Here is a 16,466-nt window from a genome sequence, read left to right as displayed (position 1 = left end):
AAACAAAAGTTTAAGCTGGAACAAATCTGCTAAAATAGTTAGATATAAATGAATAATTGTAGGACATGAGTACTCAAGTCAGATATATATCAATGACAAAAAACCTTACCACTTACCTTGAAACTAAAACTAGAAATGCAAATTCTGTCAGATTTTTGCTCGCAAAACTGTAGGAAAGATCAAGTAGCAAATTAATCCCAGATATTTGTGTTTTTAATGTACAGTTACCTACACCAGCTTATTTGCTGGCCACATACAGGACCGCAACGAGAAAACCTATGCATGATCAATGATCAATGCTCCAAAAATTTAATCAAACCTAAAGTAGATCAATAAAATTGAAAATGAAGTAATCAAACACCACAATGGACGCAGTGCCCTAAGATGGCCTCATATATCCAGCAGACTTAAATCTCAGTGGTTTTCAGGTCAAATTGCTAATAAAAGATAGTTGTTTTTGGTGTGGTCAGATATTGTAAAAAAAAATAAAGATAATAACGATAAAGGTTTCAATATGAAAGCTTTGCTCTCATAATCATAGAGCAGTTTTATTGTAATTATCATATTCATAATATCGCACGTTCGTTCGTGGGCTGAGACACAGTAGTTGGGCTGAGAACATACAATATATTCCCATTTTAGATTTACTTTTCTAAAACAGATTAAACTGATATTATGTGAAACAAAAGAACAAAAAATGCCGTTGGGTTGGTCGGTCGAAAATGGATGTCATAAAATAATACCAGAAGGGATCCTTTGGTCGGTGAAGGGTTCAAATCCCTAAAAAGGGCGTACCCCCAAATCTGCCCTGAAAAGAAACTACAAAAAAATGGTTTAAAGAAAAAAATGAAAGGGGATGCGATGGGATCTATTTTTCAAAAGATGACAGGCTTTTTTCTTTTTCTCCGTACTTTTTCTCCCAAATAGTTTTACCCCACCTATTTTCACTTTCTCTTTCTCCAGCTGTTCCTCTTGCCCCATTTTTCCACAAGATTTTTCTTGCCGTCTAATTTAACGTTTGTCCAAATTTTTTGCTCCTAACATTTTATCTTGTAAAACGGCTTTTTACATTAAAATTCGATGTGTGTGGGGGGATGGGGTAGTCTGCTGGGGGAGGGGCTTATGTGATGTGGGGAAGGGGAAAATTATTGTAAGTTTGTATTCGTGTGTGCTTTATTTTTTTTTGTTGAGTGATATATTATATTAAAGCCTTTTCAGTCGTGATTAAAACCACATTGAAAATTTCGCAAAATTTTTTCCTAAGGTCGAAAAAAACCGGATTGAGTTTTTTTATTTAATTGGAGCAAATAAAGCAAGCGAGCAGGCTTACAACAGCTGAAATGCCTAGTTTATGCTTAATTTGAGACCTTAAAACTTTATTTTGAGAAAATAAAACGAGTTTCGGAGTTTTTAATTTAGTTTTATTAACCAAAAACAACAAGAAAAACAAAAGAAATCTTCAGCAAAATTTTTGAAAATAAAAATTCTTTCAATATTGTTTTAGTTTTTCAAGGCTATCCTTGTTTCAAATTTGCGATTGTTAATTTGAGAGTGAACTTAGCTGAAGTTATTCGGTTTAGCTTTAGCATGCTCACAATAAGCGGTTTGAATGCATTTATTTTTTCCCGTTTTAGCTAAAAACGCTACGTGTTACTGAGATCTGATCTCATCACGTGATACCAGATCTGATTCCGTGTAGTGCATACAATTGACCTAGAATCAGAAATGTAAATTGGATAATCAGGTCTAGAAATATATAAAAAAAACTTCAGTAAAGGCTTGGCCTGTGTTAAAAAAATTGTTTTATCTAAGCTAGGAAAAAAAGATATCTAAAACGTTTTTGGCTATGACGCATTTGTGACTGTGCTATGTCGCCGCAAAGCAGCAACCGAAAGGTCTGAGTTTAGAGGCCAACCATGATCCGTAATCCTTGCTAGGTTGAGGCAACGTTACCGGCCCAGAATTTTTTTTACTTTTATTTGACCATAGGGACATACCAGCGTTTATCCGTCAAGAACTAATTAGCTCGGTTATGTGTCCTTTCCTTCGAAGATACACTGTTATAGAAATAAATTGTAGTCTGAACCAAAATTTGAAATTCTAAATATAAAAAATTCATTCTGATAAGCCTCTAGGGGCTGGTCAGCGTCAAGGCAACAAAACAAAAAAATGTGATAAATATAACGCAATGTTTTTTAACATTTAATTAGATTGGGATCTAGTGCGGTAGTTAACAGAACAATTTTTCAATCTTTTTTTGAGAACTCATTTAATGAGGCAGCTTCATCGGGCGCGAAAAGCCTGGGAAGCCAATTTTGTTATTCTCACCAATTTTGAGTTTTCTTTGTCATAAACATCTAAGCCAAAACTATTGGTGGCTTCACATCCATGGAAGTGTCTGAAAAAAATTTTTACATTGATGCCCGAGACAAATTTAAAGTCGGATCAAACAGGAACAAATTTGAGTCGGATCAAACATAATGATGCTGAAGTCGTTATGGAAAGCTTTGTGAATTGGGTGAAAAATGCATAGAAAGAGCGAGGCGAGACTTTCATCGCATTCCGTTTTATAACTAGTGCAGGGGGGCCAGAGAGGAGGGGGGCTGATTTTCAAAAAAAAATTCGGACATTTTTCTGAGCTCTCCCAAATTGCTAAAACGAGCCTATTTAGACCAAACATTAGAAAAATAAACAGCTAATTACTAGGCCAAACTGTGTATTTTTGGAATTCTAAGCGGATTCCGCAACAAGGAAGCTCCTGTTGTTCTTCTTTTGTTATTTCGTTCTCTTTGATCGTTCCGACAAAATTTTAACGTTTAAAGACTTGTTTCTGGAATGCACAGTTTGTTCTCCTAACGTTCAAAAAAGCGGATTCACTATAAAGGCTATTAAGACTTGCTTGTTGGTCACTTTTTCGAAAATTTTGACTAAAAAATGCGTTTTTCGGCGCACGCTCCCTTTCAAAATTAGTGTATATTGGCGCCACAGGCGCTTTTAAAAAAATTAGGATCAGTCAGCCACAAATGTTTATCTCAAACTAAAGCGGGGCCCTTTGGGCCGACAGGGGGTCGAATCCCTGAGAGAAAGAAGCGTCCGCCCCCACCCTCCCCCTTCCCTTAAATCCGCTGGTGATCTTGTGTAAATTGTTTGCTCATGAAAACACCGATCGATTGCCAGCTAACTGGCCTTTTTGGCGTTCTTCAAAGATTGGGTTTTTTGGTAATTTTTAAAAGTTTCATTTTATAAATCTTTTTTGAGTTTTTTTTTAAATCCGTGCCAGTAGCCAAACCCGAATCATTTTAAATATTACCCGAGTCAGTTCTTTTCCCCTGTACGGCGAAACTTGCACATAAATTTTTTTAAATTATTAGATTATATTTTCAAAATCCTAAGGTTGTTTGGCAAAAACGCAGCCTCCAGAAAACGAGTTGTTGAAATAAATTTGTTTCAACAGTAATAATTCACGCATTTCTGAGCCAATTCTCCTGCGATTTCGCTTGATTAAAAACTATTGGTAGTACGCCCATATCAAATCCCTTAAAGCAACCATATTTGCGTTTGCATTCAGTTTGGTTTAAAGAGGCCCACTATTTTGATCTAATAACAGCCTTCTGGGCTCAGCCAGTTTATCAGATAACAAAACCAATTTCAGGGCTCGTTTTTCTTGTCACTTTTTCCGCTTAAAAGGGTTTTTCTCAATTCCAATTCAAATTAGTTAGGGCTAAATTTTTCTCTTCAAAGGGCAATTATCCCAAAATACAGTGATTATAAAGAAAAGGAAAATAAGTTTGATCAAAACTGTGCCTGGCAGATGGAATAAATTTTCTACCAACTGGGGTATTCTTTCTTTTTAAAACCCAAAATTCGTTCAGTAAAGTCTGAACTAACAACATTTCACTCCTTCCAAATCCTTTCAAAAGCCCGTTTCCATAATCAAAAGAACCGCTCGGGCAAACTTAACAGAACCCTTATGCCATATTATCTCCCTCAATTATTCTCCCAGAACGAGTATTTGGGCTAAAAATGTAGCTTAACTGAGATAATCAGTGCATTGCTTTTACTTCAGACAAAATTTACCCTAGGAATAAAGCTTTATAATAATCTGCGTTATTTTGAGCAATAAATTGATCCAAATAATCTCAAAGCCTATGCAAAATTATTTGAACAAAAATTATTATAAAAATTGTACTTTGTTTTGCGTTACCAAGCTTTTACAATTTTTTAATCTTCTATGTGTTTAACAACAAATCCCAGAATTATCAAAAAGACAAATGGTATCATGAACCAGCTCCGAATGTTCCGAGCACTCCCTCTCTGAATAGGTTTACATAAAGATTTGTCGGACTAAGAAAAGTAGCGTAAATACACGTTTTTATTTCACTTTCTCACGTCACAAAATTTTTTGCTATATATTAATTGGATCTACTTGACAACCTCACCCCCTCTATGGCATCTACTAGTGAAGCAACATTCGTTCAAAAACAATTTTCGAATGTTCGCTAAAAAATTTTGAACATTCTTCGAACGTTCGAACATTCGGTATTTTATTTGTTTTTTCAGTATTCTTGAGAGACAACATTGAAAATCAATATTTAATTGAAAAATTCTTAACTTCCACGCAAAATATTAGAATACTTTTCTTGGTAACAACCTTTCCAGCAGTGCTGAAAAAAACACTCAAGGGGCGCACTTGAGAAAGTTAGGCAGAATCTTTCTCGCCAAAGTAGTGAGTCTTGGATACTTAGTGCAAGCAACTCAAGAACGCGCTGGTCAAACATGACGGAAACTTCGCGAAAACCTAACGAAGGTTTTTTCTCGTTACGAGCGTTTGAAGTTCAAACATTCAGTTGCCCGACTAGTATCTACTTAACAACCTCCGCCCCTATAAAAAACCGAAAATTAGCCCTAACGTTTTCTAGTGAGTACTCAAATTTTTCTGTATTGTGATTGGTCGAAATTTTGGCAGTTTTATTCTTCTTAACAAGGCTCCTCTCTTAATCGAGGGGTATTGTTAAGTAGATCCTATTAATAAATTCAGCCTTTGCTTACAAATTGTTGTTTTTTAAATTGGTAGGAGACTTAATGTTTGCGATGATTTCTATAGAAACTTTAAAATCAATTTTGATACAACTCTTTGGTCGTTCTCAAGAGTGCGAAGGAACTAAGGCGTTGAGTAAATTTTGTTGTGCAAGTATGTAAGTAGCTCAAATTAAAATCATAACTTTCATGTGTGATATCCTATTGCGTCCTTCTTTTCCGTGAAAACACATATTTTGAGAAGACTGTCCGTGAGGAGATAAAAAATGAATTGAACTTTTCTTTTTCAGACTACTAATTTAAAACAGTCCGGGTTGGTCTGCCAGTGCAATTCAACTTTTGATAAGTTTACCAGAAAGGTTTTGAAATACAAGTACTTGAACGAAGACTAAGTAAGGTAGTTTGCCGTAATTGAGAATTGCTTTTTTTTCGAATACTGAGGCAGTAACAGTTGATGGGAGGACTTCTCATGCTGGAGGGACCAAATGATAGAAAATTTTCAGCCAATCAGAACTGTTGCAGTTTTCTATTAGCTAAACTAGTTTTGCACAAAGCCAAAATCATTATTTAAAAAAATTATTATAACCTATAGTGGTTTCCGTAATTTGAGAAGGGCTAGTTTTGTGTTTAACAATTTTAAATCAATGTTTTTGAAAGATTAGATTTTTCTATTGCGTCTACGATCTCCTTCTATTGAAAATTTCATTTATCTGCTTATTTTTTAATCAGTTACGGTTGGTTTTTGTCTGAGTTCGTTTGCTCACTTTGAGCTTTTTACAATTTCTTTGAATACTAAAATCTGTTTGGCTAAAAACGTTTTCCGAAACTAGATCTCTCAATCTTATGAAAAATAATCGGCACTAGGTAGACAATGAAAGTATATCAAGCCGAAAATACATTAAGACGACATGACATTATGCCGGCAGATGCGCATTAGATCCTTCAAAATAATTAGTTCGATATTAATTTGTTCATAAATCTCAGATACACAGTTCAAGGTTTCTGTGTATCGTCGACTTTAAGTCCCGTCAAAAGTGGTTGTCGTCTTAACAGCTGTCGTCCTTTTTGCCTCATACCGGATCCCAAATAGCTAATTACTGTTATCCTTCTGCCTAATCAATTGGTCTGCAGCCATTATAAGTAGACAACCGTGAAACAGGAATGTCAGTAAGTAGACAAGCATAGTAATACTCCAACCTGATTGGCAGAAAAAGGTTATCAGGTGTGATTTTAACGTATTATTTTTTTCTAAACAAACTGCTTAATTGTAGTTGATGTTCGGGATAATGTTATAAAACAAAATTGTTTTGATTTCTCTGGGATTTAACTTGATCGTTTTCTTTTGCAAAATTGCACTATAAAAAACTTTTCCTGCCTACTGACCTGTCTACTTATGCGACTACCTATTTGCTGCTACGTAACCTGCTTTAATACTAACTTTAAGCGGTAATGTTTGAATTACTTCTAAATAGGGGTGGCGATTCGGTTCTAGGTGCTATATGAGGGAACACTCTAGGAAATCCAGCAGGAAAAAAGTAAAGCGTTTTAACGTTTTTTGAAGCAAATTTATTGACAAACTAAAAAAACAAGGCTAATATAGGTGCTAACTTTTTTATGACCTTTTTGGAATAATTTTTGTTTTGATAAAAACAACCGTTCAAGGATAGACGAGTGAGGAATGAGATGGCGTTATCTTCCATTTTATTTTTTCTTGCGGCATTTTTTGTATAGTAGAAGCAATTCAACAATTATTTTGGAACAACTAGCTATATTCGCGGTCTGGAACCATGGAAAAAACTAATTGGCCGAAAAAGTTTATTTTACATTTTCAACTTGCACTTTGAAACTCACTAACAGTTTTCATCAAATTTGAAAGTTTCTGGGCTTCAGTGTCCTAGAACATTGATTTGTGCGCCTATCCCATGCACAGTTTGGCTAGGTAAGTCTTTCGTTGTTTTGTCTATTTAAGCTAATGAATGAAACATACGTTTTATTTTATGTTGATAACGGCATTAGTCGTTTTCCCCTGTACGCGTACAAAACACGGCAGGAATAGAAAAAAGGAAGGTGAATTCAATTTTTGAGTAAATTTTGCTAATTTGGTTGGAAGCTCGCCAACTCGATAAATAGGCAATGGCGGCTTTACTGTTTATTAAATAAATTCGTTGTGTTGAACAATTTGTTTTTTTTTGAATTTGTACCTTTAATTAATTTTCTGTTAAAATTGTCAGCATATAGTGGTGGCAATTTGCTATCTACAGGGGAGAATACCACAAAAATTCTCTCAAGAAAACATCCTTTTTTTAATGAAAATTGCTAGTTTTAGCAACATGGCTGGCACCAAAATAATATACTGAAACATTTTCGACCAGCAAATGATAACTGTTAGCATAACAGTGTATTGAGGCCAGGCTGACGTTTTCTTTACTTAAATGTTTTTGACGTAAAGTTATTGTCAAAATGAAAAAAAAAACGAGAGTGAAAGAGGGGATACTTTCTTTTATGACAATTTTTTTGAATTGATGTTTTTTGTTAAAAATGAACGTTAAAAGGAGGACGAGTGAGATCGAGATGACTTCTTTTTGAGTTTTATAGTTTCTGTCGGGATTTTTTATAGTATTCTCTTATATGGTACCTAGTAGCGAATCATCACCCCGATGTAGAAGTAATTCCACAGTTATTCATGTGTGTATTTTGTATCTTGTAACAATGTCTTAATTTTGCAAAATGTTGGATTTTTTTTCAAAAAACGCTACTTCTTAAGGCAATAAAAATCAGATGTTCATAAAAACAAATGCTAAAGACGTGTAATTACAATTCTCAAGCAGTGTTTTAAATTTTTGATTTAAACTTTGATCAGCTCAAATTGCACTGTCAAAAAATAAGAGTTGTGATTTCTTCCGTTCGCAGAGTATCTGTGAAAAGCAATCCAGCGTTTTTAATCGTATTCCGTTTCTTTTCGTCCTCCACTTTCCAGGCTGACCTTTTTTGAGCGAAGATTTTTTTCTGACCTCGGTCAGGCTATGGTATTGCTGAAGCTATATGTCAAGTGAGAGCTTGTGCTCACACCTAGTCATTGCCATGGCAGGGGATCAATTACACGATCTGATGCTCTCGATGCAAATGTTCTACCATAATGCTAAGTGCCTCTTACATAGTAATAAAAATTTACTTTAATAGCATCGGAAAAGTACTGATTTCCTCTCTGAGTTCGACTTGGAAGATCAATTTGCAATTTTCAAGTTTGTCTGATCACTAATTTAGCTATTGTTATTTTAATTTTATAGCTTATTTAAAAAATTGATGAAAGGGGGTGGGGAAACGTTAAGGGTTTTATATACATAAAAAACGTAACATATATTTTTACTAGCTTAAAATGACAGAACAAGAAAACTGATTCTCCACTCTTCGCCCTAGTTTGCTCAGAAAGCAAAAGTTCAAACCAGTTTTCCTTCGCGAAAAAAAAACATTAGTATGTGTTTAATGAGTGTACTGGTTTAGTTGAAAATAAAGAAGAGAATCGCTACAAGCATTGAAAAACATGAACCAAAACTAAGAAATTACGAAAAATGTTAAAAGAGATTCTTTTTGAAAAAAAAAAATTCAAAAAAAATTTTCAACTGATTAGTTTTTCCTTTAAGATAACTGAATTAAGTTTCATTTTTGAATAAATTTTAATCTTCTGATCGTTTATGAATCGTTTTTTTTAACGAAATAATTTTTGAAAAATTTTTATTTCAAATTTTTTTTGTTTTCAAGGATTGTCCGACTAATTTCAGATTTGATGTTTTGCCTGATATTACTACAATTGAACGTCCAATGAAATTCATTACATTAAAGCGTTTTTTGCTAACACTGAAAACTGGTTCCAAAAGTTTGCTTTCTTGACCAATACAAGGTGAAATTGTGTACTTTGTAAATTTTAAGCGGTCTTTAAGAGCACCGAAAACAAATTTTTGCTAATCTTGTTGTATTGGATGCCACGGACAAATAGCTAATACCTGCTTAAGCAATTTCCTGCTTGAAATTGCTCCAAAAACAGGCTGAATTAGCGAGAAATCTACAAAAAAAAAATATAATAAATGTGAATGATAAAATTACACTGTCGCAGAATCTGACACTATTAGCCGAATTCAAAAATTGAGAGCGGAATCTGTAAAGATGAAGCGGAAACTGCCAAGTGAAGTTGGAAAATGCGGTGTCCAATCGCATTTGCGAAATCAGCTACAGTCTGTTAAATCTGCTTACATTTGCGTAGTCCGAAATAACTAGGTATATTCAATGTGCCGATTTCACGAAAAAACCAATGTGCTGGCAAATTTACTTTAAAATTTCAACTAACAATTTTGAATTCCATTGAAAACTTTTCTCTGGGTTCCAGTGTCCTAAAACGCTAAATTGTGTGTCTATCCCATGCACAGTTTGGCTAGGTAATGACTCTCGTTGTTTTGTCATTTTAAGCCAATGGTTGAAAAAAAAGTTTTATTATTTTATGTCGATAAAGCCATTAGTAGTTTTGGCCCTACACGCGTACAAAACACGACAAAAATTTATTTTAAAATCTGAAAATGAATACAACTTTTGAGTACGTCTTTGCAAACTTTTTCTGGCTGGAACTTCGCTACTTCAATTAAGCTATATTCATCTTTTTCCTTTAATTTTGAATAATTTCTTGTGAACACTTCTTACACAAGTGTTATCATTCATTTTTTTAGCAAACGTGACAAAGCTGAACCCGACAAAATCAATACACAATCCTAAAAGGTGCATATACAAAACAGTTCCATACAAAACAGTCCAATACAAAATAGTCCCAAAAATCATGTAATGGAGGAAAAAACCAGTCCAATACAAAACAGTCCGGTTTAAGGTCGCCGGTGGGCGCGCTGCACGCGCGTCGTCGCTTTGCGGAAATAAACGGCTCTAATATTTGTATTAAGTCCTACCCTCTGTTGGCAAGCTCGCAACACGTTGAGGTGACTGCGGCGGTCACTATTTTGTTCATTATGCTTGTTGACAAAAAGGACAATTCTTGGCCTGCCGGCTTGTTAAAACAATTATTAATTGGGACTGTTTTTCGGACTGTTTTGTATCGGACTGTTTTTTTGTTCATTTTCATACTTTACCGGATTCTTTTGTATTGGACTGTTTTGTATGGGACTGTTTTTAAGTCTTTTACTTAACAGTTTTTAATCCATAACTATGCGTTATTTTGTCCTTCAAGTATCGAGTTGAAATTGAAAAAAAAGGAATTTGTTTTTTTTTCAAATACCCCATGACGCATTATGAAAATGTGTTGCTGCAATCTAATTAGTTTCAGTTTTAGTCATTTTTAGCAGTTGTTTCGTGGCTTCCCTGTTGTTTATAGCAAAGTAATTGATGGATTATATACATAAAATATGACGTAGATTGTTGCTATTCAGTAGATTGGATTCTTCATCCAATCCTCACATTCCCACTTTTATTATCAGCCCTAGTCAATAAGGTTGACCTTTTGAAAAACATCGAACAGTGCGTCAATATAAGAAGTGCGTCATATTTATCAAAATTATTGAGTTCTCTCCTCTGAAAAATGTTATTAAAAGTTCATTAAAAACTGTAGAAGAAAAGTAAAGGCAGTGATTGGAAATTTTAAAAATAATTACAACGAGAATTTTTCTCACGAAGATTTTTCCCGAAGGATTTGCAAACTAATAATCAAAATGCGTAACTTTAAATTGAGTACGAATTTTTTTTCTACTTTGTAGTGTTTTTATTTTTGTAAGGTTTTCTTGAAACTTAATTAGTATATTTTGGCAGCAAAGAAGAACGTAGACAATATATCATATCATTTCAAAGAGAAATCAAACAAAAAACCCGGGGTTGACCATCCTACAAAACATTAATTTATCTTAGAACTTTTATAATATATAATTTGGGTATAATTTGCATATTATGAATATATTATGTAAATTATATATTAGTATGATTTGGAAGAAGAAATGAAAGAATAAAATTGACAATTTAACACATCATTTCAGAGAGAAATATAAAAACCCTGGTTGGCCATCCTACAAAACATTACCCTATATAAGAACTTCTTACAAAATTTGTAGAAAAATCCTTAATCTTACAATTTTCTTTTCACTGTTTCTTTTAAGGGCTTCGAATAATTTTTTCCACAAGTCTTGCAAATCTTCTTATAGACAAAACTTTAAGATCAAAACTTTTACTACAAAACAGCTCTCAAAATAAAACACAAATAGATTTAAAATGTCGCAACTGCTGCAAAAAATTATACCTCTTTCAAAAAGTTTGACTCATTCAAACTAGGAAGGAAAACTTAAATGTGAAATATCCTATATTAGAACTTTTCTTACAAGAAAATTCTAAGATAGGAATTTTTTCCTAAGACATCAAAAAATCTACAAAAAGAATGTCAAACTGGTAAGTTTATTTTGCTCTGTTTGTTTTTTATGACCAGTGTTTGTTTTATTCTCCAAAATTTCAAGTAACAATGATACTGCTTTTTAATGCACAGAAGTTTTAATCTGGAATGATAGCTTTCTGGAAATTTTTATCCTCATTTCTAATACTAAACTAACTAATAAACTGAAAAAAACAATGGTAAATTTAAAACGGTTGTTGAAGTTGACATTTCGCCGTTTCCTGTTCAGCCAAAACTTTGAAAAATTAGCCTGAATGAGGCTTTTGCAGCTCATTAAGAAAAGCTGGATTTTAACATAAAAACTTTGTATTCTCAAAATTCGTCGTTTCTAAGGGTTCCTCGGACAACTTTTTGAAAAAAAATACTGGAAATCGTGGCTCGGGTCAACGATTTTTGTTTTTCCCATAGCGCTAAACAACAACAACAAAAATGCTCTCAATTTTGGTCAAGCTGACATCGAGACTGTTGCGTCAAAAACTGTAATCAGTTGCTAACTTTTTCAGTTTTCAATTTTTTACACTTCGAAAATATGATTGATTGGTCAAATACATTGGTCAGTTAATATTGGTCAGCACCCTCTTTTAATCCCGTATGATTGGCACCTTATTTTTTTTTAGATTGGACGATGAAAGACATCGAATTTGGAGTTTTAGATCCAAAAACTCAAGAACTAATTGCGACCACTGCATGTCAAAAAGCCAGTCGGAACCTGTAAGAATTCGCAACTAGGGTAATATTGGGAGTCTTGTAACTCATGCTAATTTTTCTATTTAATTTTTTGATTTTGTTCGGAATGGCGGCTCACTTTAATATTAATTTTTATAGTTTATTAAATTTGAACTTGTCAGTTATTTTCAGCTACATCTTGAACTGTCTGAAAAAGAATTGAATTTGACTGAAATGGAAACAGACCATCGGAAAAAATTGATGCTTTTAACTAAAACTTAATTTCTTACTGGACTAAACCGTTTTCCACAGGAAAAAAAATCGAACGCATTTCAAAACTTTGACAAACAGCTAGCTCGCAAACTTTTGTGAGAAAACTAAGAAAAAAATCAACTATTGTAACAAAAGTTTTTTTTAACTTTTGATATGATTCAAAAAAATAGATTACTCCTTACTTTCCAAAATTAAGTTTGCAAAAAAAAGAGTTCAATTTGGCATAGTAGAAATCATTGATCCGTCTCCGGAAATTATCCGTTGCGAAAACAATTTCTGTTATCTAGACTTTGAGTCTCGTTTCGTTTCCGGCCAATAAATTCCACAGTCCTAGTGGGATAACTAGCAGAACATGCCAGTTTATACCATAAAATGCCAGCTCAGATATTTAAAATGGTTGGAGCCAGATTTAAAAGTAGATTACTAAATTTGAGACAAAAGTAGTATTCTTGTTTCTTCAGAACTACTTGAATAAAGCTGTCATTTAGAATTAAGGTAATTCCGCTCGATTGATAATTTTGCTGTTAAAAAACGCTGACAAAAAATAATTTCTTTTTATGGTAAATTTTAGTTTGCAAGTAAATAGCGGATGAAGTACACTTGAAAAATAATGAAAAAATGTCATTTTTGTCGTCTCAAATTTTGAAATGATTTGAGTTTTTTATGCTGTTGTTTCTCCTTTGAAATCATTCATTTTTCCACTCGTTTTATCTGCCCTTGCCTGCAGTATTTTTATCCCCATAATCAAGGCTTGTTCGCGTAGAATTGTACCATTCTGTATTTATCAATCCTTCAGCTAAAAAACGGATAAACACACGTTCTGCATACAGAGAAACGCGGATGAAATAAAATGTATAACGGCGTTGGATTGCAATAGGGGAAACTTGCCGTTGTAAATACGCGGATACTTTCATGTATGCAACGACCACTGTCCTGTACCCTAAAATTCAAAATTTACCTAGTAACTAGAAACACCACCCGGGTTTGAAAAAATACGCGACAGACTTGCGCCAAATTTGAATCAAATTTAGTTCACACTGTTTACCTTTTACAGGAAGAAGCCTTGTTGTCCGGGCCGTACTAATAACAACCCGTAGTTATAAGCATTATAACATTTTTCCTAATTTGACATTTTGTTTCGCCTATGTGGTCCTGTTTCAAATTCCACATTTGTGAAATTTTAACAAAAACTACATGATTAGGCCTTCTTAACCTTTCTACGCATCAGCAAAGCAACTAATTGCGAAAATGATTTCGCAGGATTATTCAGTTTTCAGTCCCTAAGCGACTTACCGGTTTTCTTTTCCTGAATAAAATTTAATTACAGCGAAATTGTGAAAACCATTAAATTTAGATCGGGCTTCCTCTTCTCTTTTCACGTTATGTCTTAGTTTTTTGCCCTTCTTTTGTTGTGTTATCACAAAAGCTATTGGCTTGAAAATCCCCAGTCTAACCTTCATTCAATTGTGATAGCCGCTGCAGATAAAGAATAGTCGTCATGTCCAATTTGGTAAGTCACCAAGTAAAAACCCCGGGCTCAAAAATCTGTAGCGTGCCAGGATATCGACAACCTTACCACCCACCCCCCCCCCCCCCCCCCACCACCACCACCCTCCCTCATTCTCTCTTCGGTTTTGAGGCGTCCATCCTCCCTATTTGAGGCCTATTTTTTCGAACGGATCCCCGTTTGTTTCTCTTTTCTACGACAGCCACTTCTGGCTCACCAACCCCAAAATTTTTTTGGAGGCGCCGCTGGGCTGGGCTTGCAAAATATGCTCATTCAATTAAGGGGAGGACGCGTGCCAAAAAACGTGGTTTTATAGGAAAAAATCTTCCAAAATTCACTAAAAAGGCAATTTATTCCAAGAAAAAACACCAGGGGGGCTGTGAGTTTCGCAAAGTATAGTCTTGGGTTTCGGCGCAAGAAAAAACGAAACTCGAAAAAATTGCAAAGAAGTGTGCAAAAAAGACGAAAAATGATTTTTTTGGGCTATGATACCATATGAGTAACCTTGTTGTTTTTAGTTCATCATTGGATTGTTTCTCGTCTGCATCATTCTCTTTCTAGTCTTCGGATGTCCAGTTCTGCACTTCATGGGTCAAAAGTGCCAGAAATTATTCAACCGGAACAACCGAAATGACATCGTCAAAGAGTTCGGCGCCGAGCAATTCTTTACAAACACTTCGGCTCAAAGACGCGACAAAAACCGTCATAATAACTTCGAATCATCGTGGCTTCAATATAATAATCGAGGAGCGTCTTCAAGTATAGTTCCTTACAGGTCCAATCAATCGAGAAGCAAACGAGAAAACTTCAAAATGAAGCTGGCAATTACTCAAGATCATTTGTCTCAAATTCTACGACCCGCTGCCTTAGCTACATTCCTGAACGTCACACAAAACCCTTTGAAGCCCCCACCTCCGGAAATTCTATCACAGCAATCAGTTGAGTTTTCTCCAATAATAGTTGAAACATTGTTTTCCAGGGTCCGTAGCAAACCAGCGGATGTACCAAAAAACCGAAGATCCGAAGCGAGCTCCTCGAAATTGAATCAGCAATCGGTTTCCAATCACTCCGGAGGTCAAGGACCTTCGGGATCCAAGCATCCCAAAAGCACTTCAAGCAACCGGATGACTTCTCATAGTTCAAACGATCATGATCATCATGTTGCGGTAGAAATCGAAAACAATAATTGCGATATTGCTAGTAACAATCTCAGAAACGTAGAAAACGCAGGATCAAAGTTGAATTCGAACGCTTTGCACTACAACCAAAATGACAAAGCTTGGAAGCACCCAACGACCAGTAGCTTTACAGTTTCGCCAACCGCTGATTCTATAATCATATCATCGCAAATCTCGTGCCGCAAACCTCTGTACTCAAAAAACACCAATCATAGCTCTAACTACACCTCTCAGAGTGCATCGAAACGGGTTTCAGGGATTCAACTTGTGCATCCGAGTTCGACTCCCGACAGGAACTTTTGTTCCTCGGCGGCTTCTGGGTCACATCGGAGAAACGTCCCTTGCTCGAGTCAGAAAAACAACGTGAAGTGTTTGAGTTTTCACGACTCGCTTCCGGCGCTGAATGACCACGTGATGACGGCAACACCAGGCAACCACCAGCAAAAGATATCGTCATTGTGCGACATTGAAGCTACCTCGCAATCATTTCGTGTAACCGAAGTTTAGTTTATATCTTTATTTGATATACAAATTATAAATATTAAAACGGGATTTTTTTGAACTTTTAATGTCTTCAGACCGTCTGCAGAAAAATTCGTTCTCAGACTACGACTTTAGTCGTAAACTGAAAAGCTTGGCAATTAAATGCGCAAAATACATTCAAAGTTCTGCTCATAAAAAGCGCAGCTGTCCAAATTTCTGATCGAGTTGCGAAAGCAAGTTATGATAGTCTGTCAGGATTGATTGTGGGGCATATTAACAAACTCGTTGCTTGAAATACAGTGTTGATAAAAATTATCCAGACAAAACAAACAAGACTGCTCGTATCAGGGCGAGGCCCTGAATGTTCCGACTGCCTCTTAAGGTCTATGGTGCAGTAATAACATGAAAAAATTACATGTAATAAATGAAAATGAAATTTTTATGTTCAAATTTGGGATTTTTTTTAGTGAAATGTATCACCCGGCACGCCATATAAGGTACAAAAGGAGAGATTTGGCTCCTTGTAACAAATCGAACTCCCTTTCGCAGCAAATACGCTTCTTTCAACCAATTTGGAACGATTTCTAAGACGGATTAAATCTCCGCCTACGCGTCAATAGCGCGAAATATATCGCGCGTTAATTGTCCCGAATTGGCCAAAATGGCAATCTTTAAACCCCATAAGTTTGAAAAAAATGATCACCGGTGAAATATCTTTTCAAATTTGAGCTCAATACAATATTACTTTTCGACCGATATTTACAAATTTGTCAAAAATGGCTAGTTAAAAAGCGAAATTTGCCTGAAAAAAAAAACCATCACGAGCACAAATATTCCGTTACTTTTGTAACGTCGGAACAACAAGTTTGGAAACTTTATGCGCGTTTTTCTCAAT

At 35.0% G+C, this 16,466-nt stretch overlaps 1 protein-coding gene across 1 annotated transcript; it reads left to right on the top strand.

The window, feature by feature from the left end:
* The first annotated feature begins 3,868 nt into the window (after positions 1-3,868).
* Positions 3,869-15,595, top strand: LOC134848602 (uncharacterized). The gene is made up of 3 exons (XM_063866119.1): positions 3,869-4,353; positions 13,606-13,913; positions 14,429-15,595. Exons 2-3 carry the CDS (start codon positions 13,902-13,904, stop codon positions 15,593-15,595), a joined length of 1,179 nt encoding a protein of 392 aa, XP_063722189.1. The 5' UTR covers positions 3,869-4,353; positions 13,606-13,901.
* Positions 15,596-16,466: the final 871 nt, after the last annotated feature.

The sequence above is a fragment of the Symsagittifera roscoffensis genome, chromosome 6 (genome assembly GCF_963678635.1).
Source record: "Symsagittifera roscoffensis chromosome 6, txSymRosc1.1, whole genome shotgun sequence".
Lineage (NCBI taxonomy): Eukaryota > Metazoa > Xenacoelomorpha > Acoela > Convolutidae > Symsagittifera > Symsagittifera roscoffensis.
The sequence above is the reverse complement of the archived record's forward strand: the minus strand, read 5'-3'. Positions and strand labels throughout refer to the sequence as shown.